The sequence below is a fragment of the Triturus cristatus genome, chromosome 7 (assembly GCF_964204655.1).
Source record: "Triturus cristatus chromosome 7, aTriCri1.1, whole genome shotgun sequence".
NCBI classification, from domain to species: Eukaryota; Metazoa; Chordata; class Amphibia; order Caudata; family Salamandridae; genus Triturus; species Triturus cristatus.
The window spans coordinates 1,605,729,941-1,605,756,136 of NC_140590.1; the positions used below are offsets into that span (position 1 = coordinate 1,605,729,941).

Genomic DNA, 26,196 nt, shown 5'->3' on the forward strand with positions numbered 1-26,196 from the left:
TTGTTGAAAGTGGAAGTTGTAAATACATTTTTAATTAAAAAAATACATGCTTACTCTGTGTGTTCATAATGTAATGTTACCCTATCTGAACTTCATCAGGTGTTGCAAAGTGAAGTCCGCCATTCTCCACCAGGTCGCTTTGACAGTGAGGGGGACCGGGTATGCCTAGCTCATCAGCAAAACAGGTATTGTTCCACTTGTACTTTTTTGTTCTTGGGTTTAAGGGCAAGTGTGTTGTTGGAAAACATGCACACAAAAAAAGAGCTCTCCAGCCAGCAACCAAGTTGCTTCTTGGGGTATTAAAGGACCGCACTTGCAGACGTGTCAGATATTTTGCTACTTAGATTTTACATAGCGTGCTTCTGCCATTGCTATAGTCTTAGTGTAAGTCTCATTGAGCTGATACTACCATTACATGCTCAAAAACTTGATATATTTCAGTGTATCACCACATATGCCCTACATTGTTTTACCTTTTAACCCTCTTTACTCCACTGCAAACTGTGAAATAAGATAAGTGCAATAGTATCCACCAAGGAAAGACATCCCAGCATTTTACGCAAATAGTGAGTGCCTATTGCAGGTTCCTTCACCCTTACTCCAACACGTGGCATACAAAAGCCCGGTTAAGTGGAAAAACTCTATTTCAATAGTTTTTATTTTTACAAGTTATTTTTATTATAGTCTTAGAAAATAATTGCAACTGTGTGTATATATATATATATATATATATATATATATATATATATATATATATATATATATATATTATGTATTTGATATTTATATTGAGTACACCTAGCTGAAATGCAACAGAGCGCTTTAAAGATTCAAAGGCTAAGACAGTCGAAATGTGGTAGGAGAGGTGGCTGGTTTGTGGATTGTTACTGCATCATGATGTAATTTTTCTAAAATACATGAGTATTCAGCTCTTTCCAAATCATATTGGAGTAGGGTTGGGTCTTTTTGAATATGAGGATATCATTCCACATCCTAAATGCTTAGCTAGAGTAGGCTTGTTGTTTTGTACTTTCCTTTTTGCACTTTACTCTCCAGTCTGATGGTGTTCTGGCTGCGAGGGTACTGAGAACCATCGAAGATGGTAGGCTTGTCCGCCAGGTATGCAGGAGTTCCAGCAGGGGTGCCAGTTATGATGGCTTTGTAGATTTTTATTTTTTTGTGTAAACATTTTATTCAGTTACATTAATTAGGGCAGCATCAATACTGTGGGAATGCATGTTGGGCTTCTCATTGCTGGTAGCATTGCTCTACACTCATATTTGTCGGCCATATAGCTCCATTCACAGCTTCTCGCCTTGAGTGTCCTTAAGGGGATCTATAGCCTTCAGTCCCATCCTTGTACCCATGTGAGCCATGCTCCAGCCCTTGCGTCGAGATTTCGGCATTCCAATTGTCCGTTCCAGCCGTGATGTATAACAACCTCAGTGACCACTAAAATAACAAAACCTGCTCTTCTCCCCCCCCCCCCCCCCTTCCCTTACCCACCCCACTCCCTCAGGCATGTCGCTCCATCTGGATCTCATTTGTAATTCGCATCTAGTCATGCTGGGCTGGGTATTGGACTCCATACATCAAGTAGAAAGGTATCTAAAGAGGGGACGCCACTATATAGTACAGACCTGTAGTCTCCTGATCTATCTGCTTAGGTAGGGCAAGTGTTTCAAACCCCACGAGTCGTTCTCTTCAGTTAGGGGGTGGTTCGTCGTTGGCAGTCTGGCGCTTGAGTAAGTCCACTAGTGCGATCCATGCCTTTGCCATGTCTGGCATTTTTTCATTGTTCATCCTCTGGGCCGTTTGTGATCTAAAAATCCCTTCACAATCAGCCCACTTAGTGAATTCTCGCCGCCACCTCGAGAGGTTAGGTGCACTTGTCGCCTTCCAGTGGCTGGTAATTTCCCGCTTAGCCAGGACAAGTCCCAGGTCTATAAATTTGCTGGTAATTTTATTGCGGGCATTGTAAGGAAACCAGTGCAGTAAGCAATATCCTGGGGTCAGTGTGCTGTCCCTATCCGTTCTCTTTCCCACTGTGGTTGATGTGGCTCCCCAGAACCCCTCCAGCAATGGGCATTCCCAAAACATATGCAGGAATTCAGCATTTTCGAATTTACACCTCGGGCAGGCTGTACGGGCCCCAAAGTACTCATTGATTTTGTGTGGCATGAGATATGCTCTGTGGCGGACATAAAATTGGATTAGTTGAAACCGTGCATTTCTGGAGCATTTCCATGCTCTTTCAACCATTGCTTCCCACGGCTTCTCTGCTATGGGTGTCCCAAGGTCTGTTTCCCATTTGATGCGCAGCTTCTCCAGGGGGTGCCTGATCTCCTGAGTGAGGCGCCTGTATAGGCAGGTGACCGCCTTGATCGTCCCGACCGCTGACACCACGTATTGGCATGGTAAAGAGGTCGATGGTTCCTCCATCCCCGTCTTCCAACTCTTACGAATGGCTGCTGTCAGCGTGGCATGTAAGAGGAAGTCCCGCCGAGGGAGCTCTAATCTCTCTAATAAGTCATTAAAGGGTAGGAGGGTATTGTCCTCGTAAAGGTCCCCAATAGTAGATCCCCGCCTCTTCCCAGCCTCGCAGACCCTGCCAGTACCCTCCATGTGGTAATGCCTCGCAAACTAATAACAGAATCTCGGGCGCATATGGAGGACCCGGTTTAGCTCTTTTACTAGCCTGGTTCCAACCTTGTCGCACCACCCACAGATCCCTCTGGGTCTCTCTTTCCCTTAAGGGGAGCCGCAGCAGCACCCGCAAGAGTTGTAGGAGGTCCGGGTCCATGCCCCCATGGTCTTCCCTGTGCGAAGTCTCCCTGCCATCCTTTTTTTGAACCACTGCAGTTGAGCTGCGTGGTAATATGCCTCAAGTCTGGTACTGTGAATCCCCCCTCTCGCCTAGGTCTCATCATGGTGGGAAGTGTTACCCTGTGTCTTTTAGAGCCCCATAAAAATCCCGTAACCATGGTGTTAAGTTGGGTAAAGAATGTTCTCGGTATCCAGAGTGGCAATGAGCCAAAATAATAAAGTAGTCATGGCAGGGTGACCATCTTTAGCAGCGCCACCCGCCCTGCTACTGACTGGAGAGTTCCCCAAAATTCATAGTTACTTCCGGTGGTTTGTAACACTCTTTGAACATTACCTTCCAGTAAGTTGGTGGCTGCGTGGTAAATGCGGACTCCCAGGTAAGTCAGGCATCTGCTTTCCCATGCTACATCCAGAGCGGCCGGTGGCTTGCTTCTGCCACTCAAAACAGGGAAAAAACATCTTATTCCAATTGACCCCAAGACCTGCCACCCTTCCTAGTCTGGTCAGTAGTTCCCTGGCCCCCTGTAGCTTGTCTGCAACATTGGCGAAGCACATTGGATCGTCAGCATATAGTGCAATAAATTGGGAATGACCCATCCCGTCCAGCCCCCGATAATATTGTCCCGATATCGCATGGACATCCAGGAGTTCCACTGCCAGCACGACCAGGAAGGGAGACAGCGAAAATCCTTGTCTCGTTCCCCTGCCTACAGTGCAGGCTTCCAATATCAAGCCCCCCCCCCCCCTGTGCGCACCCTGGCAGTGGAGTTCTTATACAATATTGCCGTCCAGGCCACAAACCCCTCACCCAGTCCAAAAGCTCGTAGAACTCTAAAGAGGTATGACCATTCGAGGCTATCAAAGGCTTTTTCGATGTCGATCAACAGTATACACACCTCATCCCCATCCCGCGTTGGGATGTCCAGCAGCCGGAGCAGTTGGCGGATATTCATGGTCGTGTCCCAGGATGGAATGAAACCCGCCTGGTCTAAATGCACAAGTGCCGTCATATGAGTCGGGCGGCTAGCTAAAATGCGACTTAAAATCTTGTTATCTAGGTTAAGCATAGAAAGGGAGCGGTAGGCGGCATGGTCCCAGGCCGGTTTATCCGGTTTCAGAAGTGGTATGATTATCGCTTCTCTTGTTACAGGTAGCCACCCATCTCGCTTCGATCTATTATAGAGGGCCACTAAGCGGGGAGCCAATGCATCAACATATGTAGAGTAGAACTCAATCGGGAGTCCATCAGTGCCAGGGGTTTTGTTTCTGGCCATGTGCTTGATGGCCCCCCTGACCTCTCCTAGTCCTACATCCCGCCCGAAGGACTCTGCTTCATCCGCTTCAATTTGAGGAAGTTCTATATCCAAGAATCCCTCTCCCTCTAACATCAGTGGGTCAAGCTGGCTCTGATATAGGGTAGTGTAGTATTCCAGAAACTGCGCATTAATAGCTTGCTGCCCGTAGTGGGTCATTCCATCCCCTCCCCGTAGTTCTAGGATTGGCGTCCCTCTGCGCGCTGGATTGGCCAGCCATGCCAGCAATGCCCCAGATTGGTCCCTCTTGGCATGTGCCTGCGTCGCATATGCCCTATGATCAAAGCATCTCAACTGCTCTATCTGGACCGCTAGTTCTTCTCTGGCCCCCAGAAGATCTACTTGTCTATCCACCTTCTCTGGTCTATCTCTTTCCACTTCTCGGAGCTGTTGTTCCACCCGCTGTATGTCATTGAGAAAGGTCTTTCGAACACCCACCGCCTTCCCAATACAGCGACCCCCCCCCCCCCCCCCCCCCCCAATGACTCCTTTGAAAGCATCCCATTCAATGTGTGGGCTGGTAGCTGTATTGGCATTATTCTGAAAGTATTCCTTTATAGCAGTACCTATTTTGGTTCGGAAAACCTGATCTTCCAATATCTCTGGGCGAAGAAGCCAGCTAGGAATTGAGGGCCTAGTTCGCACCCAGAGGCTATCAGAAGGGGGTTGTGATCAGATACCGTCCTGGCTAAGTACTCCCTCACCGTGATCCCTATATGGACATCTGGGGAGCAAAGAATGGAGTCCAGCCTAACATGCAGCTCATGAAGAGCCGAAAAATAAGAGTAGTCCCTGTCCACTGGATGATGGGCTCTCCAGGTGTCCATCAACCACCAATGCCGCTGCCAGTGTTGTAGTACTTCTGCCACCCTATGTGTAGGAGCGTCGGGGAGCGGTGGATGTGAGCGGTCCAGGTTAATATCGGTAATGCTGTTGAATTCCCCCTAACATTCCAGGTCATACACTTGAGGCCTGCGGAGGGACCCATAGCTCAATCTCCAGTTCCTCTCCGTATAATTCCCTCAGAGCGACATGCCTGACCCCGATCCAATTTTCCCCAACAATAAAACCAACCCAACTCCCACTCCCCAGGACAGGCGCACGAAAACCGGTCCCCATCCAAACCAAAAGCATCCAAACAATGAAACCTGTAGGTGGCAGAGCGTGCCTTGCTACCCGTGGACCCAGAACCCCCCCCAACCCCCACATGTAGGAAACATTCAGTAAATCCCCTTAGTGCCAGTGTGCCCTCCCGTTGTGCACCAACCGGGCCTCAAGTCAACATTAGCCAATAAGTAACCCTCCGTATATACGACCTGAGGTCCGATCAGCCAAACACTCCATCCACTGTCTGTGGGGTAAAGTCCGGGAGGTCAGTGTCAGAGCCCCTGGACACTGCTTGATCCAGAGCTCTCAGATCCGGCTCGCTCGGGGTCCAAGCTATTGCTGGTCGGGCTTGCATTACCCTGGCTAATGTCTGCTACTGCCTGTACTGCTCTATCCCGTTACTGTCTTCGTCCTGTAGGTTAAGGGGCCCTCTGAAGTGGTGAAGATGTGGTCGACCGCTGTTTGGGTGAGTTTAGTTGCGGATAGCGCGCTCTGTCCTTGCGGTGTGTCTCTAGCCCGTCTCCAGCTTCATTCGGGGTGAGAAAAAAGTGTTTTTGCGTCAGCAGTTACTCTTAGGTGAGCTGGGAACAACATGGCGTACGGGAGATTAAGTTGGCGCAATTTTCGCTTAACAGCCAGGAAGGAGGATCTCTGCCATTGCACCTCCCTAGTGTAGTCCAGGAAGATCATCACCCTGCTGTTCCCGATCTGTAGGCTCTGTCTCTCACGGGCGCGCTGCAGTAAAGTCTCGATCCCTATAGTGTAGTAATCGCACCACCATTGGTCGGGGTGGGGCACCAGGTTTAGGTGGTCTGGCTGGGACCCTGTGGGCACGTTCTATGGCATAGAACGGAGAAAGTCCCTCAGGGGCCACTTCGGTTTTCAGCCAAGCTTCTAAGTACTGGATTGCATCTGTCTCCTCTTCTCGTTTTGGCACCCCTACTATACGCAGGTTGTTTCTTCATGAGCATCCTTCACTGTCTTCGGCCCTCACCTCCAGTACTTTGATCCTGGTTTCAACTGCTTTCAGGGCTTCTTGTAGGGCGGCGACCGTTTCTGGAATTTCCTTAATGGTGTTCTCGTTGGTCATCACCCTCTAAGTTTGCGGTGGTCATCTTTTAGCAGGGTGAGATCTGTCCCTATAGCGTCCATCTTCTTCTCCAGCGCTTCTCTCGAGGAGGTGATAACAATCATGATATTGGCCAGGGTAGGGTTTCCAGCTGCTTTCTCCACCCTCCCTCCAGTCGCTTTCTCCACCCTCCCTCTAGTCGCACCCTCGTCGTCGTCCGTGTGGTGCTCTGGTTCGTCCATCCGAAGGACCTCAAACCCCTTTTTCATGGGTACTTATCCCATTGTGTGGTCTGTTGAGGTAGGCAGGAAGCTGGTTTGGGAGTTCTGTATGCCCCAATCCCCGGAGACCAATGTGCGCAGTATTGTCAGGATTCTAGCCCTTGTGGACACTCACTGAGGCTCGATCGTGCCTCCGTCTAGCAGGTACTGGAGGAAACCCCCACGCATATGCCGGCCATCTTCAACAAGCAGGGGCCCCAAGCGATCTCTTCAGGGGCACAGTAGCGATCCCGTTAGTTGCGCAATGCCAGTACCATGTGGGGGGGGTAGCAGAGCGGCAGCAATTGGGCTTTATCTTCTTATCGCTTCCCGCCAGCAGAGCCCCTATATGTTTGTGGGGGGGTGGGGGGGGGGGGGTCCTAGCCAAGCTCTAGCCTCTGATGTGTCATCGTTTGCACCTCCAGCAGGTCCGGACCTTCCTTTAATGCTCCCAATCGCATCTTCCGCCTCACTCGGGAGAGTGGCAGTTCTTTTATAGGCCCAGAGCGGCGCGGTCAGGCTCGTAGCACCACACGCATTCCACCTTCTGTCGGGTCCCAGGCCCACGGCTCTGTCTCCGGCAGTCCATGTCAGTGGGGCTTCCCAACTCGCCTCAATGCCTCACAGGCAGTGTGTCCTCAGGCTGTCATGAGCAGTTCGCATTGGCTGTATTTCCGGCACCGGTACATCGCGGCTTGCGATTCAGTCACCCTGGCGTATTGACTCCGCTTGCTCTGCCGGCGATTTTTCGTCCCGTTCATTTGAAAAGAGACCTCTGGTCCCACTCAGTGCTCATCGTGTGTCCTTGGCATGTTCACGCACCATTTCTGAATAATTCTTGAATTGGCCTTGTCTGATCTACTTTGACCCAGATCAGTTGATTTGGGCAAATTAATTATATATATATATATATATATATATATATATACACATTGAAGACTGTCCATACAAGTCGGATTTTGATTGGACGACCGTAACAGACCCAGCTTATTGGATAGCTCGTTCCCGATTACAGTTTTGGTGCCTGAAAGCACTTCGTGATTACGTCTAACGTAGGAGTTCCTGACAAATGCCCAATTGTTAGCGCCCTGCTTGTTTCCTTTAGACCAGAATTCAGCACTCTTCAAATTATAGCCATTGACCTGATGATGACTAAGTGTATAAGGTCGAAACGCCGTCGACATCCCAGTGTAATCCACGGCCACCTAAGGATTTATACCTTATTGCAAATTATTCATTGTACTCTTGTAATTTGTTTATGATTAATGTGGTTCTTTCACTTTGCGCCGCCCACACTGTATATATCACTTGTGTCACTGCACCTATCACTTGCACTGAGCACGGTCAGTACACAATTGGTGTATGTTTGGCTACTTTAATTTGATTTAATTGTTTTTGCATAATAATAACAAAAAAACTTTTTCTTACTTTGGTCTCTTGGTTTCCCTCCTTGATGATTTATGCATTTTTTTTAAATTGTCCCTATAATTACTGGTTGAGACACTGTTTTGATACTACTGTCATGAGCAGTTCAGCAGGGCAGAGGACTTTGCAAAATTCCCACGGAGGGAAACCAGCGTGGTAATGTAGGGCACTACCGCATCGCCTCCAGTCTCCCGTGCCGCCATCTTAAGGCCAGGCAATTACCGCTGAACTTTTACGGATCGCGCTACAGCCCCCACCGCAATTTAGCTGCATCATTCAGCCGTACCTCAGATTGCAGATGTCGCTGTGGCCCTGGGTATTCTGCTGATTGGGAGGCACCCCAAGCTCCGTAGTTTATTTCAACGGCTAGCGCGCTCCCCGCAAGTCGTGGCTGCCATTTTGTCCACTGGTCAGGCAGGATGCGGTCTGGGAGACAAATCGCTGTTTTCTCCTCTTTTTGTCCATCAGGCGTCTTGAGGGTGCGTCCTGGAGAGCACCCGGTATTCCGCAACAGTTTGCGGTGCCGGGGATTACTTCTGTATGTCAGGATAACTTGCGGCAGTGGGAGGCCACGGAGGAGCTCCGAGGTCTGCTGCTTTCTACATCGGTGCCAAGCCACGCCCCCCTTGTGATGGCTTTGTAGATGACACAAGTTTTAAAGGTGGTGCAAGTTGGCAGTGGGAGCCAGTGGAGATTAATCCGGGTGGGAACAATATCCTTATTTCATATGGCCCTTAATTAGGTGTGATGCAGCTTGTAGTATGCTCTACAGGGGGCAGTAAGGAATGTTGTGGGTGTGGTTCAGTGCACTTACACCATCTACATGCAAGAGAACAAGGGCTTGAACAGCAGTTCTGAAGGCACGTCCTAGGATGATTTTTTTCAGTTTTATTAAGATGAGCAAGCTGGTACCAGACCACCTTTGTTTTTGTTGGTGTGGGTGATGAGCCGGTGTCCAGCATGAATCTCAGTGGCTTGGCAATGGATGACAGTTTGAGGTTTGACTAATGGATGCTTTTAGTTCTTGGCAAATAGCAGGAATTCTGTTTTGGTGGGGTTAAGCTTCAGATTGGTGCCCAGCAAGCCGGTATTAGCACCTGAAAGTGTTTGAGGCACTTGATGTCTGGAGATGAGACCTTCAAATATAGTTGTGTTGTCAGTGTATTCGTGAATTACGAGATCAGTGAGTAGAGTCCTCTTTGGGTTCATATAAAGCTAAAGACGGAGGACAAGATTTGACCCTGGAGAATTTCACAGGTGAGGAGTGTCCTCTCTAGCTTGGAGGTGCCCATATGAATTAACTGGTTTCAGTTCGATAGGTTGGAGGAGAACCAGGGAACTCCTGTTCCAGGCAATCCAATGTGAGACTTCAGGAAGTGAAGAAGGGTGGGGTGGTTGATGGTGTCAAAGCCTGATCAGTCCAGTAATATGAGGCAGCAGAGTTCATCTTTAGCTGTGCTCAAGAGGGTGCCATCTATAGTTTGTATAATAACGGTCTCCATGCTGCATTGTGATCTGAAGGGGGGGTGGTGTGATAGTCATGCAGGAGATGGTTGAAGTGATCTTGAAGTTGTTCATAGACTGCTTTTTCCATGATTTTGCAGAAGAGGGGTAGAAGAGCAAATGGCCGATAGTGTGGGTTTCTTCAGGAGTGGGAGAATCTGTCCTGATTATGACCGTCTGGGAAGATGCGGTGAGCAAGAGGTGTTGACAGTGGTGAGTAGGGAAGAAAGAGCTTTCACAGAGAAGGCTTTGAAGGAGGAGTGTAATACATCATCTTCATAGGTAATGGTTTTGAGGGAGATGAGTGTCTGAGAGGTCTTAGAAAGGGTTTTCAGGCTGGTCATTGTGAGATATAGCATAAGAGTGGGTGTCAGAAGAGGAAAAGGTTTGGTGTTATGATTGTGACATTGTATCTTCTGTATTTCAGTGAAGTGGTTGATGGCATTGCATTGTCAATGATGTATGGGATAGGAGGGTAGGCAGTGTGCTGATACAGTGCTTGAAAGTTTTTTGTTCTGCTTCTATTTGCAAATTTGTTGATGTTGGTGCAGCACTTGACTTTCCGGATATGATGCATTCTCAATGTGTTCCGCAAACATTCTTCACTTGTGTGAGGTCTTTAGACATTCTGTTTTCTTCTATTTTCTTTCCGATCTGCATATAAAGTGTTTGTTGTTGGTGAGGCCTTTGGAATACTAAGGTACTGAAGGGTTTGGCTTGCACTTTCGTGTTTTATTTACAGCATGTTTTTTTTTATTTAGTAATGCTTTGAAGTTGTTTAGAAGGGTGTTAACATCAGACGTGTAGGTGGCAGTGCATGAGGTGATTATGAGTTGGATTGTCTATGCAAATAGCTTTGAATAATATGAAGGTTATTTCTTATTTGGGTTGACCTAGATGTGTTGATGTAACACTGAGCATGGGGGGATGGGGGAGGGAAGGGGGGGGGCAAGATGGATGGTTCAGGGTTTCGGCGGTTTGTATTGGATGGTTGGTGATAAGACCAGGTCTAAAGTGTGGCCTTTGGAGTAGGTCTCATTTTAAATGCTTGAGTCATCTGGGTGGTTATAGTCCTTGTTTTATGGTGTTGTGGGCATGTTGGACCGTTGAAGTAGTGAGGCGCTATAAGAATTTTTCTGCTTCTGTCCAGAAGAAATGTTTGAGGTGGAACCAGGCAGACTTTGCTACGGAGACTGTTGCAGAACCATTGAGTTTAGCGTTGCTTGTTTGACTGTGGTACAGAACTAGTGAGACTTGTAAGATGTGAGGAGGTCCCACCATCATTTATGATTACGGACTGCATGCTGGATGTCCTGGACTGTAGGAAGGACGAAGTTTAGAATGCTTAAGATGTGGAGGTAAGCCACGTTTCTGTGAAGTAGCATCTGTTAGACCTGGTACCATTGGCGTGAGTCTCCCTTCCATTTTTTACTGATTTCCTCCTCTGTTTTTGATATGTTTTGCTGGTTTAGATGCTTTGGGCACTGTGCCACTGCTATTCAGTGCCACAGTGCAAGTGCTCCCTATGTTAAATTGATGTATTGATTAGTGACTCCATGATTGGTTTATTTGATTCACTTGTCAGACCCTAGTATAGTGCACCATGTGTGCCCAGGGCTTGTAATCAAATGCTGCTGGTGGGCTTGCAGCACTGGTTGTGCCACCCACAGAAGCCACCTGTAAAGTGTGTCTCAGGCCTGCCATTGCAGAGCCTGTGTGCAGTCTAGTACTGCCATGCTGACTGGGTAAGTGCACCCACTTACCAGTTCCCAAACCTTCCCTTTTCTTCATATCAGACACCCCTAAGGTAGGCTCAAGGGCAGGGTGCATTGTAAGGATAAGGTAGGACATGCCCTGGTGTGTGTGGCATGTCCTAATAGCGAATTACAGCCATTTTCGTTTTTCACTATTGCAAGGCTACCAGTCCCCATAGGCCAGAATGGGCAGTTTGATTATAACCTCTTATAATCTTAACTGACCCAGGGAACATGGTAGAAATTGGAGATTAGTATGCCTGAACTCCGAATGATAAAATACATTTTTTAGTAAAGTTGGTTATAACATTTTGTGTTTGAAAATACCACTTTTAGAAAGTAGGTATTTTCTTACCTAACCATCCAGCCTGCCTCTGCTAGCTTGTGTATTGTCTGGTTTGTGAGTGACCGGGGCTGGGGTATTCCAGGAGACAGGGTGAGTCAGCACAGGGCTGAATAGACTCGTCTGCATGTAGAGTGGTGGAAGGAGTGGCACCTGGGTCTGAATGGGGCTGTGCCTGCCTTCCACAATGCTGGCTCCACCTTCTGTGGTGTGTCTGATGTCCCTGGCCCACACTGTCAAAGGAAAGGAGTCCTTTAACCAAAGTGCTCCAGGACTGCACAGAACTGGTTTGAACTAGGTACAGGCCCCTCTGCCTTCAGAGGACAAATTATTTAGTAGTAGAACTATAGGGACCCAGACCCCAAGACTTTAGATCACTTCTGGAACAACAAGACAAATCTCTGCCAAGGAGAAGAACCAAGGAAGCTGTAGGAGTTTAACTGCCCCCTGCCAGTGTGCTGTGTTGCTGGGTTGGCCTACAGTGGTGTCCGTGCCAAAGAGAGGAGAAGGAACTTTCAAAGAACTTTCATCATCTTGCAGAATATTACTCCAAGGGCTTGAACTTGTGCTTGCCTCCTGCTGAAGTCTCAGGGACAAAAGACTTCACCACCAGCTCCCCTCTGAATTTCCTTGCTGGGAATTCTGTCTGCAGAAGCCTGCATGTCGCTTGGAGCGGGAAGCACGACTCCACGTCGCATCGCCGGAAAAGCGTGTCGCCGCCGCAGAGGTCGCCGCCACATCACCAGAGAAGCGTGTCGCAGGGCCTGTCGCGGCTCCAACATTAGAGTTCGCTGCACAGGCGCTGGGCGTGCACGCATCATCTTCACGTCGTCGCATCAAGGGCGCCATCTTGTCGCATCGCACCGAAACGCAGTATGAGAATCAACACATCACCTCCTCTCCGGTAAGGACCAAGACGCATCTCCCACTCTGCGCAAGCATTGAGGCGCAACGCATCGTCTCCCCTGATGCCAGGATCTGATGCATCTCCATCCCTGCGAACCTTTTGTTTGGTTTGCGTTGCACATCCAGGTACTTTTGTGAGAAACGTGTCGCATTTATCACCAACTTGAACTAAGTTACTTCTACCATTTTTAAGTCTATTTTGAGTACAGTATTGTGGAATTTTATTGTTTGTGGTCTTGTGTTAAGTCTATATAAATAATACTTATTTTTGATAAAACCTGTGTGGTGTCCATCTGTAGTGTTTTCACTGTATTACTGTATGTGTTCACAAATGCTTAACATACTGCCTGAGATAAGCCGGTCTGCTTGTGCCACGCTACCAAGGGGGTGAGCAGGGGTTATCCAGTAGTGTAATCCCCTTTCCCTGACTTAAAAGCAAGTGCCCCTATTTGGTCAAAGGTACCTACCTCTGCCAACTAGAGATCCCCAGTTCTAACCGCATCCATAAAGGTTGTAGTAGTTAATTAAGCCTGCACTACCTGAAGCATGGAGTACTGTAGAGTTTACATTGATAAGCATTATGTGGAATTTGTGTTGGTTCTTTTGAGAGAATATGGTAGTTAATTGGGGTGTGTGAGGTCGGATCTGTGCTGTGAGGATAGCAAGTAAGTTTTGTGTGATCTAGGTAACTCTGCCTGTGTGTACCAACACAGGTACGCTGTAGGCCTCTACACAATCGGGAAAACATGAAACAGCAGTACACAGTAACAGCCATGAACAACTACAGTAACTGGTGTAAAGCAGAGCCACTATTAAGATTTGTATAGGAAGCCTTCAAACAGGGTAAGGGTGCAGATGTTGCCCATGCTGGGGCAAGATTCCCCAAATAATGTTTGTGGGATTCAAAATAAGTGAGGGAGAGGACACAGGAGGAGAAAAATGACATGTGGAAGATAGAGATAGAGGAGGTCATATTTTGTGCCTGTCCCCACGTGTAGATGACGAGTATTGAAGCAGAGGTGGTAATTTGTGGAAGAAGAAGCAGAGGAAAAGGAAATGAGTATGGAGTTTTACACTGGATGCCTATGGTGTTTAGTTGGTCTCTCCAATCTCCATTTACCTCCCAACCCATGAAAGCACATTGAGACAAACCATACTTGCTTGTTTCAATGATATAGTAGTGTCTGTCTGTCAACTAAGAATTTGGTAGTCATTGGGATTTGTCTAGTCATCACTTTCCTCAACTGACTGGTTAGGATTGTCCATGAATACCTCTGCAGTTTCCACATCCATGAACCCCGACATTACCTACTCACCACAGACCCAAATCTAGTGAGAAATAGAAGCGAGACTGTAGTGCCCAGACTTAAAGCCGCCTGTCTAATTACTTGCTTTTTCTTAAATCTTGTGATGGTCATAAAGTTCAAATTCAGAAGCAGGAGAATGTGCCACGCTTGATGGTTCAGCTCCTTTTTGGCTGGTGTTAAACGTAGACATTTTTTGCAGGTATTGCCACCATCCAGTGTCACCAAGACAGTTACCACATTTATATGTTCCGACTTGCTGGCCGAAGTCGGGCAGTGGGTGAGAGCTTTGGACAAGGCCTGTCTGATGAGGAATGGGGAGAGTTTTCTTAGGGCACCAAACAGCCAGAAGTGCACTGATGAATTACAGATACTATACAACAGTGAAAGTTCACGTGTGGGACAATTGAAAAGCAGATCTATGCTGGAGATGGTGGGGATGGAGCATACATTGATACATTTGTTCTGGTGATGCTTAAAAGTATTAAGTTCTTGGAAGAAGTGCTATATATGATCAAGTTAATGTACCATACACCGAGTTCCAACAATGGTCCAGATAGGGGTAGGAGTCCATTTCAGATGTACAAGAGACACCCATCAAATTATCAGGTCCGTGTCCACAGAAGTTTTCTTCAAGTTCATTTATTCAGAGTCACTGCTCTACAGGAGGCGTCTTTAGGCCGGGGTCCAGTCCTATTAAGGTTGTATCTGGTGATTGCCCTTTACTTACGGTCCACCTTATCATGGTGAGATTGTTATAATTGGATTTGCTGGTTTAACTCTGCTTCTGGCATTTTTCCTTTAAGTGAAGCTCACATAGCTGTCCTAATAATCATTGTGGATGAGAATTGTCATCCTCCATGAAGCGTCTACCTACCACGGAAACCCCAATGCTTTATTTCTTAGGAGTGCCCCTTTGATGCCCTGAAGAAGTCCACCTGTCTGGCCGAAACGCGTGTGCTGTTCTATTTCAACATGACTGTTTTCAATACGTTTTTGAATAAATGAAGAACTTGAAGAAAACTTCCGTGGACACGGATCTGATAATTTGATGTGTCTCTTGTTTTCTGCTAAGTGGTGCACCTTTGCTATTGTTTGAAATTGTCAAATTCCTGTATTTGTTTGCACAGTGACAGTGGGTGCGTTAACAGTGTGCACACACATTCTTTTGTGGACTCCCAATATATGTATAGCAATTGGGAATAGCGGGTCATGTGCTAGGTCCCTGTAGGGTCCACTGTCAGTTTGTTTTTTAAACTTTCCCATTTCAGATATATTCCAGGTACGCTCCAAGAGGTGGAAACTGAGCCTTGACCCTTCTTGACAAACCATAGCTACATGGTAGGGCAACAATGTGTTACCTACAGCTGCGGCTGGGGACTAGCTTTCCATGTGTTTGGACCTATTAATGATGTAGCAGACATAATCCATAGAACATGACTTCCACAGGGTTTGCAACTGATCTGCAAGCTATATTTATTGTCTATAGAGATGCATTCCAAATATTGTATTGAGAAAAAAATTATATTTCATCAGCCTCCCATGTAAAATCTATTCAAATCTGTCTTCTTTCAAATCTATCCGTGGCATATCATTCTGAACAAACTTTAAAGCAGTGCCACCCTCTATGCAAAACCCAATGACTTCAGAGTCCTTGCTCAGTCTTTAGTCCTCTCTAAAACTGTCTGTGCTAGCGGGCATCACATTACCTACTATCCCTTAAAGCAGTGAATCGATCCACAGCACAACGTGTTTCTGATGCAAACAAATGCAATCACCTCACCCCAGTAATCCATAAAGACTTAAGATAAAAATTCAAATTAACCTGTATTACTTATAAAAATCTATTCCTCCACAAATCTGATTACCATCTCTGAATAATCAAAGATCCAGCTGCACAAAGAACCTGAGTTGTCACACACTAGTGTACATGAAAACTACACCAGACAAGCAATCACACGAGCATTAGTCGGTGCTACGATAACAATATGGAACCACCTTTCTGTGGGGCTCAGACAGTCTGACTCCTTAATTGCTTTTCAGAAAGGTCTAAAATCCTTCTTTATCAACCTACATCTAATCGGTGCTCACTAAACTTCCACTTTTAGTCTATGGCTCTTCCCACTGGTTGCCCACTCCAAAATTATCTTGTTACTTGACTTTGGATTATCTTCCCCTCACCGTACCTGGCTGTCTTGTACCTCTGTCTTATGATATTGCCTTCCTTCCCTGAGAATCCCTTCACAATAGCATGTCCTCTGTCACCTTGTTTTTTCTCAGCTATTCATGATACTCTTAAATACACATTTGCTTCCCCAACGTATAACTCCCTAAAATCCCTACCTGTTTTTTTTTTTTCTTTCATTTTGAGCTGTTTTTTTGCCTAGTTTTGGCTATTTTATTAACTGAAAAGTATGGTGTTCTGTGTAACATAACATGTCTAACATAACCTGTCTCCATCTTGTTTCATGTACAGCATGCTGATACCTTTGGTTGGAATGTACTCTACGCATAAATAGGCAAAATAAATATATATGTTCTTTCAAACAACCACATGAGTGCACTGCCAATTACAATCAAAGATAAGTGTCTCTAGATGTTTTATGCATCTGTTGGTATATAATTGTAAGATTCCTGGATTTTCCATTCCTTATCTGCATGGCCATGCCTCTTGATACTCCTATATGCCCTAGCTCAAACAGGAGTAAAGTAGTATGTTATCATTTTAAAGTGTAGTGTTGAGAATCCAGTAAACAAAGCAGTATTTTGTTTGGGTAGTGGTCATGTGGAATTATGATAATTTAATTATAGTCTAACTGCCAATAATGTTGACTGACCATGCTGCAATCCGTGTTGAATTTTAAACGGCAAAGTTCGAATTTTGTCTACCCAATTGTCCTCCAAAAATATGCAGGCCTCACACATACAATGGAAGTGGGGTATCCGTAGTGTAGCTGCCAGATATAAAAGTCAACATTTTGATAAAAACGGGCAGAGACATTAGTGTGATTTGTTAAAGCATTGAGTCCTGTGTCGTATGTTACCACAAATTACTGACCGCAGTGTACTCTCTCCTGATGGGGATCTGGCCTTGTGCAGGTTTCACCGCAGGAATCTCCAGTTGCTTGCCTAGGACAGCCAACCCCAGGAAATAGTACATAGTAGTCCAGTAAGTGAATGTATGCAAAATGATAAAATGTCTCCTAACGAAGATATCGGGAAGAAAGTAGATGCTCAGAAAAAGAGTAAAGAGGTGTTTTTTCACACCACAAATTACAGCTGCTGGTTATTCCCACTCAAGCTACTGCTGAAAATGCACGTTTACATCAGAAGCGCTTCACCCAGCGCTGTCAGTTCTTCAGAGCGAGATCTTGTGTATCTAGTCGGATATGAAATGATTCTGTTTTGGAAAGGACAACGTTGTGACTAAATTGACCAGTGTGAAAAGAATACCTGTCCTCCTTTCTTTCCCTGTGACCTCGATTTATGCATTTAATGACCGTTTTTGCATAGTGCCCAGCCCTCCTGAATTGACTGGACTGTCTGCACCTTTGGTTCAACCCTAAAGCATATGCAGGCTTCATATTAGATACATGACTATTAAAAATTATTAGCCAATTTCAAAACCCCACCTTCGATAGTTTCTTAATTTTGGAGTTCTAAGGAATTTTATTTTTGATTTCAATATATGCATAACTATCTACTTTTCATACATCTAACACCCTCTGACTGGCATATTTTAATCTCTCCGTAGCTAAACATGGCTGTGAGACCTCCAGCATCTGAGATCTCCTAAAGAAACTCATAAATATTGGGTGCTTATGATAATATCCCTTTGTTTTGTTGCTTATTATTTCAGATGACCCCGATTGGTCTCTGCCTCTCGGAATGTGTTAATTCTCGCTGTGCCTTGTATTTACTGATTAGCTCACCTGGGCTCCAGTGGGGCTCCATTTGCCTCCTTCATTGAATTTGAACTGAAAGGGCCTACAGCCTTGCACAACACCATGTAGAATTAAGAATCCGTAATGTCTGACGCTTTTCCTTAAGTTAATACATTACTCGCAACAACAAAATTATGCAGAAACTTATCCCCTAGAGAGACACTTTGGAAAAAATACCAGATCAGACCTGCTCCTATTGTACAGTGCAAGTTCTGTCACGTGGTGTTTTCCAATATTGGGTACCTGACACGGACCGAGAACCATGTCTTGAGTCGCTAAACACGTTACGATCCCTCAGTACTCTAATAATTACAAAGTTTTGATGGATCAATAAAATCCTATATCCTGAGCCAACCTAGTTTAGACAGTTACCTCAACCTTCTCTCCACTCACAAGGGTGTGGAAGGTCCTAAATGGCAGCTTCTTCCATCCTGCATATACAGTGGCAGTTGTCAAACCCATACAATAGTGGGTCCTTGCCTCCAAAGATCTAATGTAAATAACTTCTCCCCCTCCATTACAATCCTGTCTAGTCAAACCCTGAGTTCCTTCTGACAAGCAAACACCCATTTGTTCGCAGTGACCAATAGCCACACACAGTACTAATTGCTGAGGTGTGCACAAGCGATCCTACTATCTTAATCAACCTTGCACAACATTTCTAGGAAGATCCACAGCGTCCCATAACAGTGTTCTAAGAAACGTGGTGGGTGCTCTGTAGCACAAATAGTAATGTATGGAGGACCGCCCAGAAGTAATTGCTGGAGTTTACTCTAGTGAGTCTTCTTAGAACTACATTAGCAGACCATCCAGTTAATCTCTCCAGATCTTGATGTACTAAACATGATTCCAAAATACATGAAGTCCTCTGTAGCCTAATCATTGACCCTGCCATCCAATCGTGTAGTAGGAAAAGGATCAAATTCTCCTAATTGATCTAGTGCCCAAACAGGGATTGTTAATCATAGGTCAGCCACATACCAAATATTACCTGCTTAAAGTGAAATTATATCATTGGGATTACCATTCACCTATATGCCCTAAGCAGAGTCTCCCCAGATCCAGCAGACTGCCAGGTCAAGGGGGCAGGGGAAAAAGGTCTCCATTGCCTCATTCCTCTACCCAACCTGAGCACTTGAGCTATTACCTCATTATCCCTAACTGTTGCTGTCGGCTGCTGTATACCAGATGTATCCATGCAATAGTTCATTGCTTACAGCAATTAGAAAATGAAGTTAAATACAAGAATGAGTCAAATCGGTTTTCAACATCTAGTGACCCTAACTGATCTGGATGAATCTGAGCTTCCATTATCTCCCAGCACTTTTCACCAACACTGTTATCAAAACATTACCCTCCACATTCAGGAGAGATATGTACCAGTACGATGCACCTCCCCCCCCCCCCCCCCCCTTTTACTTGGCCACTTTTAGCCCTCATCCATAAGAGAGGCAAAGTATCGATCATCTAAAAGTGGCCCCATCTCCCTGTTACTAGAAACCTCCCCAACATGATGTATACTAATACCTCAAATTGTTTTGAAAATTCCACCAGTTATTTGGCTGGATGCAGAATATTCTTCTTTCTTCCTCAACTTACTAATCAGTGTTATTAACTTGCTTGCATTGTACCATTTATCTTTCCTATACCTTTATTTCTAATACGTGAGCCCATGCCTCCTTAGTGTTTGGTATGCCTCCCTGTTAACATTGAACAATCTTTCCAGTGCTTTGTCGTTTTCAGTTAGACTCTGTATCTCTGACATCCAGAATGCGCGCTGTGCTCTGGGTGTGGAAAGACTAGATATTCTGCCCAACAATGAACACCTTCAGTGCCTCCCAAAGACCACTGTCGACTTGGCCGACCCCTTATTTGCCTTAAAACCGTTTTTGGCCATGTCAAAGAGCAATTCTACAGTGCTGGTGTTCTGTAGTTTACAGGTGTTTAGTTACCACCCTAATGGTCGTTAACAACTATGAACCAAATTTCCATCCCCAGAGAGGAGTGATCCAAGAAATAAACCCCTCACATAATACTCCTGCTGTGCAAAATCGACATTGGTGGATTGAATCCAACATGCTTGTTCATCTATCACGTTAATGGCATGGCGAAGTATGTCCAACACCACCTTGATATGCTTAGCATAGTCACACCTAATCTTGCTGTCAGTGCCCCAAAGTGGTGGCCTATACAACTACGAGTGATATTTTAGATTCTCTGCTTACTAGTTTGGGCTCTAAATACCTTATCTAACTAATTCATTACTAGAATACAGTGCAACCAACAATTGGCTTTAGTAAACTGGATCATTAACCATCACAAGATCAGGAGCTGAAAGCTGATCCGTTCAATAGGCCTTTCTTCATCTCATCGTATCGTCCTTTAAATGTCCAACTACCAATGGTAAATAACGTTAATTTCTTAATGAACCTAGAAATTGTCCGAACTTTCTACAAATGATTTCATGGAATACTTGTTAGACGGACCAATTTACCTCTCTCTCATTGCTGATCGAAGAAACCACATATAACCTTGAGGAGGGTACAAGAATCTCATTTCAGATGCTGATTGCAAACAGTGTGGTGTGAAATCAAATCATTGATAACTAAACTAGATAAACAGTTATAATTGGCTGCTTATATAGACATAGCATATATATATATATATATAATATATATATATACTGAAAAAAACTAAGGTAAAATTAATGTTATAGTGGGATGAAATATTCAGTAACAACGTAACGTTATAAACGCAAAAAAAAGAAATTCACCAGTTATAGTTACCTCCAGTACCTATAACTTGTGCCCTAAAGTAACTATAACTTGCACCCCTACCATGCAGTTTTCTCTTCAATAATTTCATTGCAGGAGCGCTTTAGATTGGTCCAGTTACGGATCCTGTATAGGTCCTACTGCACCAGTACACTTATGTTTCAACTGGGGTTCATCTCCACTAAGGAGTGTCAGAGGGGGTGTATGCAGAAGGGAACGTTTTTCCATATACTATGGGACTGCCCTATCATACAGATATACTAGCGGAAGGTGGTCCGAACTATGTTAGAAGTGTTGGAGCAGGAAGTTCCTCTGGATCCCAGATGGCTTATCTTGTGTGTCAGGGGAACTGAATTGGCCCAAATATCAACAAATCTGGCCACAGGTGGCAGCAATGGTTGCAAAGAGGAATGTTGCAGAGGTGTGGGGGGCAATTCCGCTGCCTAAAGTCTCCCAATGGAAAAGGGACTTGGACTGGTGTTGTGCGGCAGAGAAGACCATTTATGACCGCAGGGGATGCCCCAAGAAATGGGAGAAAATTTGGCAGCCATGGGAAGCTTACAGGGGATTGTGGAGGGTTCTCTACTAGTTAGGCTGGGTGCGTGCAGGGACCAAGGGGGTGGGACAGGGGCCCTACAAGGGGAATGTCAATTCCACAATATGTTGATGTAATGTGTATATCCCGTTGAACTTGAAGGTAATTTGAAGACTGTTTGTGATCATGATTATGAATGCTGACTACTGTTTTAATAAAGTTTAAGTGAGTAATGTAATATGTGGTAGTTACTTTAGTGCACGAGTTATGGTTATTTGAGAACTATAACTGGTGCATTTTGGTGTTTTCTGACGTTAAAACATTACGTTGTTACTTAACATTTCACTTAACTGCAACATTACTTTAACCTCTTTTTTTTTTTTTTTTCCAATGAATGTCTAGTTTTTATTTTTTTTACGTAAAATATTTTGTTACCTAACTTAAAGTCAGCCCCCCTGCTTTCAACCCCCATCAGGCAGTCAATCACACGATGCGAGGTTGGCAGATGTGGCCACCCCCCGCTAGCAGCTAACCTCCGTGTGCACAGTCTTTGCCCCCCTCTTCTTCCCCCCCCCCCCCCCCCCCGAACCCCACAGCCCCAAGGGATGATTTTACCACCACAAAAGGGGAGTGTCTGCACTGCTCCCCTCCCCAAGCCCTTAGAGGCCCTGGGGATCCCATCCCTGGGATGAGAGGGGGGTACCCACAAAGCATACGTTTGAGGCTGCTGGGGGAGCCAAAGTGCTCCCGTGGCCACAGCCAGCTTCCCACATGATGCAGGAGCCAGGATTGCTACTGTCTGGAGGGAGCAGCTATCTATGCTTGATCCCTCCCAGTGCTGGCAATATTTATTCTGTTTCCCTGCCTGCATCAGTGCGGCAGAGACACAGACTACAAGTCTGCTCCTAGCTGGTGGGGGCAGTTTTAAATCTCCCGCCAGCTGGGAGCAGACTTTGGGCCTGATTACAACTTTGGAGGTGTGGTGCCGGGTCTGCCCTGCCGCTGCCTCACCAAAGCCGTAGTCAGACTGCCCGGCAGATTAAGAGTTTCCTCTTGTCTGGAGGGCTTTGTTTTTGATGTTCCCACGGCAGTGCACTGAAAATGGGCACTGCAGTGGGAACACCAAAAATAGTTCCTGCACAGCATGGACTTTAAAGGCCATGCTGTGTAGGAACTGGTGTGCATGCACACAGGGGGGCATATTTGTGCCCCCTTGTGTGTATCCACAGGGTGTGAGGCACCAGGGGGCGGTGTGGGGCACCAGGGGGGCCTGGATGGCCCCCATTGTTTTCTCTCCGACAGGATGGGATCCCCGGGGCCTTTCAAGGCTTGGGGAGAATATACTTCGTCCCGGGGAAGGGTTCCCTGGGGCCTGTAATGGGCTCGGGGAGGGTGGCTGAAAGACTGCTGCAGTCTGCATGATAGCTAAATCATAGGTAAAGCAAGTGTTAGTTTGAAGGAGCTTGTAAAAAGTGTGTGTATCTGAATCTATGTGTGTATACATAATATATTTACAGAGATGTTTTAGTTCCTAAAGTGCTTTAGAATGCTATAAAAGTAATTCACAGATTGTTAAAGCTCGACTTATGCAGTGCAGAGTGGTCATATTTCAGAAACCTTACACCGCTGCAAAAATAAAGCCAACCCAGGGTAAATCTGTTTTGGATTATTTTGCTGCTTGTGTCATTTGGAGTGGAGTATTATGTCTCCGTGAATATACCATAAGAGTTTCGGTACCAGAGCAAAAATACACTAAGAAAATGTGGGGCAATCGATGAAACCTATCTAACATGCACACCAGTTTGCTTCTAAATGATTGGTCTTGTGTAGTAGAGATTTTAACAAACAAAAAGTAACTCCCCAGCAATCCTTAAATAAAAAATAATATAGCATATTTATACCAACACTCCTTTGCTGCTTAAACACATTCTCCAAAATACATTGTGATGCTGTGATACATTTGTTTAAGATCAGTGTTTCACTTCACCTACAGTGCTATGTGATTGTATTTGCGGACTGCCTTGGTGGCAATGTCATTAACATTTCATGGTTACAATGGTGACCAGAATGAATTTCCGGCTGCAGCAGAGATCATGCAGGTATCTAGTGTCTCAGCTCCATTGTCCCTGTACATCATCAGTGCAGCACACAGACTGCGTAGAGTATCAATAATGCAAGGGATCTTCTTCTCAACACTTATCTTGAACGGAAAACATTTTCATTGGAAGGTATCTGACCTACTTGTACAGGAATGGCTCACTATGATGGATGCTGACTGTTGGATTCACTTTAAAATCATTAGGAATTAATAACTTTATTCCAAAGTCTTTACATTGCGCCCTTCTCATACACGTATTATCCAAAAAGAGTGGATGCACTTATTTGAAAAGAGCTGCCAACCTACTATTTTTGTGGTAAATTTACCCACAATGATTTTATTAATGGTATTGCCATATTACAGATTGAGCCAGAGTGCTTTCAATTGCTTATGGATTTATAAGCGAGAGGATGATCATTACCCAAGTCATGTATGCACGATAATTAGTGTAGATCTGGAAGTTGCATGGGTTGAGTTACATGGGTCAAAGATATTCATTGCTGTACAGGTATGGCAGAATAGGGTGGTTTGTGGTAGTGGGAGAGACCTGGGCAGAGCCAGATGTTGTGTACAGCACTTGCCACTGTCTGGATTCATAACACATATGCAATTCTTAAAGGGTAAGAATCTTTTTGCTCCATCTTCTCAAAGATCCTCTACGATCATCGAGCCCGTCGATTTGAAATGTTGCGTAGGAGTGGAGATGACCCCTCCTCCCCTTGGTTTGGCGCCGAAGAAGACATCTAAGCCAGCTCCTTCTGTACCTATCACGCCACCCCTGGCGCCGACCCACCCGTCGTCATCCAAGCCAAATTCTGTGCAGTTCGTGTAGACTTCAGCGCCGGCTCTCAAAACCATGGGCCGGATCGTCACCACCCACTGGTGTCTGCTCCACAGGCCTCCAAAAGCCAGCTGAGCTTTGAGAAGGCTCTCTACGTCCCCATTTCAATGAAACATCTAAACAAATCCAACCAGGCCACCAACCCTGTGCCAGACATTGACTTACCACCATCCTCTTAATCTCCACCAAGATCACAGTATTCCCCATCCCGGTCGAATTCTCCACCTGACCCCCGCTCTTGCACACCCCAGGGAATCACCACTCTCAAATGGGGAGGGCCTAGGGGATACCTACAACAAGCCCCTAGATGGAGATGCCTGGGACGCTTATGACGTGGACCCTCTTGGGGACCTGGATCCCAACTGTACCTAGCCCGACCCTCACCCCTAATGATTAAACATCTTACCATAATCTTGTAGCTAGAGCCGCTTCGTACCCTAAACTGGACATGCGTATTGACCCCACTGAAGAGGATTTCCTTTTCAAAACACTCTCCACCACTCCACCCAATATCTGCCCATGCTCAAGGGCATGCTTCAAGACCCAGTCAGAGCAAGGGTTATCACCCCCAGTGTGGCCAAAAAATATATAGCATTCCCAACAGACCCCAGCTCCCTCTGACTCCCTGGTGGTACGCACCGCCCGCCAGCAGATGAAGTCTCATGGCACTGGCAATACCTCTCCACTAGATAAGGAGAGCAAATGTATCAACACCACAGGCAAGAGGGTCACGGCACAGTCAGCCAACCCTTGGCACATGGCCAACTTTATTTGTCTGCTCTCCCATTATGATTTGCCCACTGGGACAAAATGGAGGAGCTTCTCCTGTATTTCCCAGATGAGCACAATAAGAGGACACAAAGTTTCTGAGGGCAAACTTATCTTGACCACCATTCCATGTGCCCTCTATGCCGCCGAGACTGTTGCTCGGGCGTCAACTTAAGCGGGCTCCTCCGAAGGCACGCTTAGCTCCGTATCTCTAGCTTCAAGCTAGACGTCCAGCAACACCTGCTCAATATGCTGTTTGACTGCAAACATTTCTTCAGCTAGCAGGTTGACCAAATGCTGGGAGAAAATAAAAAGAAAGATACAGGCGTCGAAGGCTATGGGTGCCCTACAAACACCCACCCCTCGTCCGTCCTTTTGCTGCACACCCTATTGAGAAGGCTCGAACACCTCCCAAATGCCTCCACGCCTTTTAAGCACCCGCATGCCCAGCATCCCTCTCCTAGAGGCTACTTTGGGGGGGGGTCCTATTGAGGCAACCACACTAAAGGTAGAGCAAAGGTGGCTTGCCCAAGGGAGCTGCCCCACCACAAAGCCCTGACTTGCGTCTTCTTGCCCCCCCTGATCACACAACACTTGTCTGGGGCATTTACAAGGGTTCTTCCCCCTCGTGGCTTAATTTCACCACCGAACAGTGGGTGTTCGATATTATCCAACATGGTTACTGTCTAGGGCTTACTTCCACACCTCTCAACATGCCACTCAGCAAACACAGACTCTCCCCAGAACACCAACGCCTGCTCAGGTGAGAGGTCACAGTGCTCCTATTCAAAGGGACCATAGAACCTGTCCCACATCATCTGTAGGGCACAGGAGTCTACTTGCTGTACTTCTTGACCCCCCCCCCCCCCCCCCAAAGACAGCTCTCATTGACCTATCACAGAGCTCAGGCCCCTCAACAAATAGTTTCTATCAGAGCACTTTCACATGGTCACTCTTCAGGATCTTATTTCGCTGCTACAACAAGGCAAATTCATGCTCGCACTTGACCTAAAAGACGCCTACTTCTACATACCAATCTACACAGTACATCGCAATTTTTTCAGGTTTGTGGTCAGTGAAAAACATTATCAGTTCAAGGTGCTCCCACTCGGTGTCACCAAAGCACCTCTGATGTTCTCCAAGTGCCTCAGTAGTTGCTGCTCACCTGCGCAGACAGGTCATCCATGTCTTCCCTATATGGACGACTGGCTGATCAAGAGCATCACTCGCCAACAGTGTTGCCAACAGTGTCGCAAACAGATCGCTATCAACCTTGTGCACCAGTTAGGGTTTATGATTAATATGACCAAATACAACCTCCAACTCCTCCAGATTCAACCCTACTTGGGAGCAATTCTCTACTAAGAAATTGGCATGGTGTTTCTAATCCTGCCCAGATACAGTACATCCAAACACCGCTTCCTCT

General features: G+C 46.0%; 1 protein-coding gene across 4 annotated transcripts in view; it reads left to right on the forward strand.

The window, feature by feature from the left end:
• Positions 1-26,196, forward strand: part of FAM217B (family with sequence similarity 217 member B) — a 249,242-nt gene that overhangs the window by 180,169 nt on the left and 42,877 nt on the right. For all 4 annotated transcript variants that reach the window (XM_085619473.1, XM_085619470.1, XM_085619471.1 and 1 more), the window contains one exon: positions 100-185. In XM_085619473.1, the coding sequence (XP_085475599.1) occupies positions 100-185 (86 nt within the window). The remainder of the gene's footprint in view (positions 1-99; positions 186-26,196) is intronic.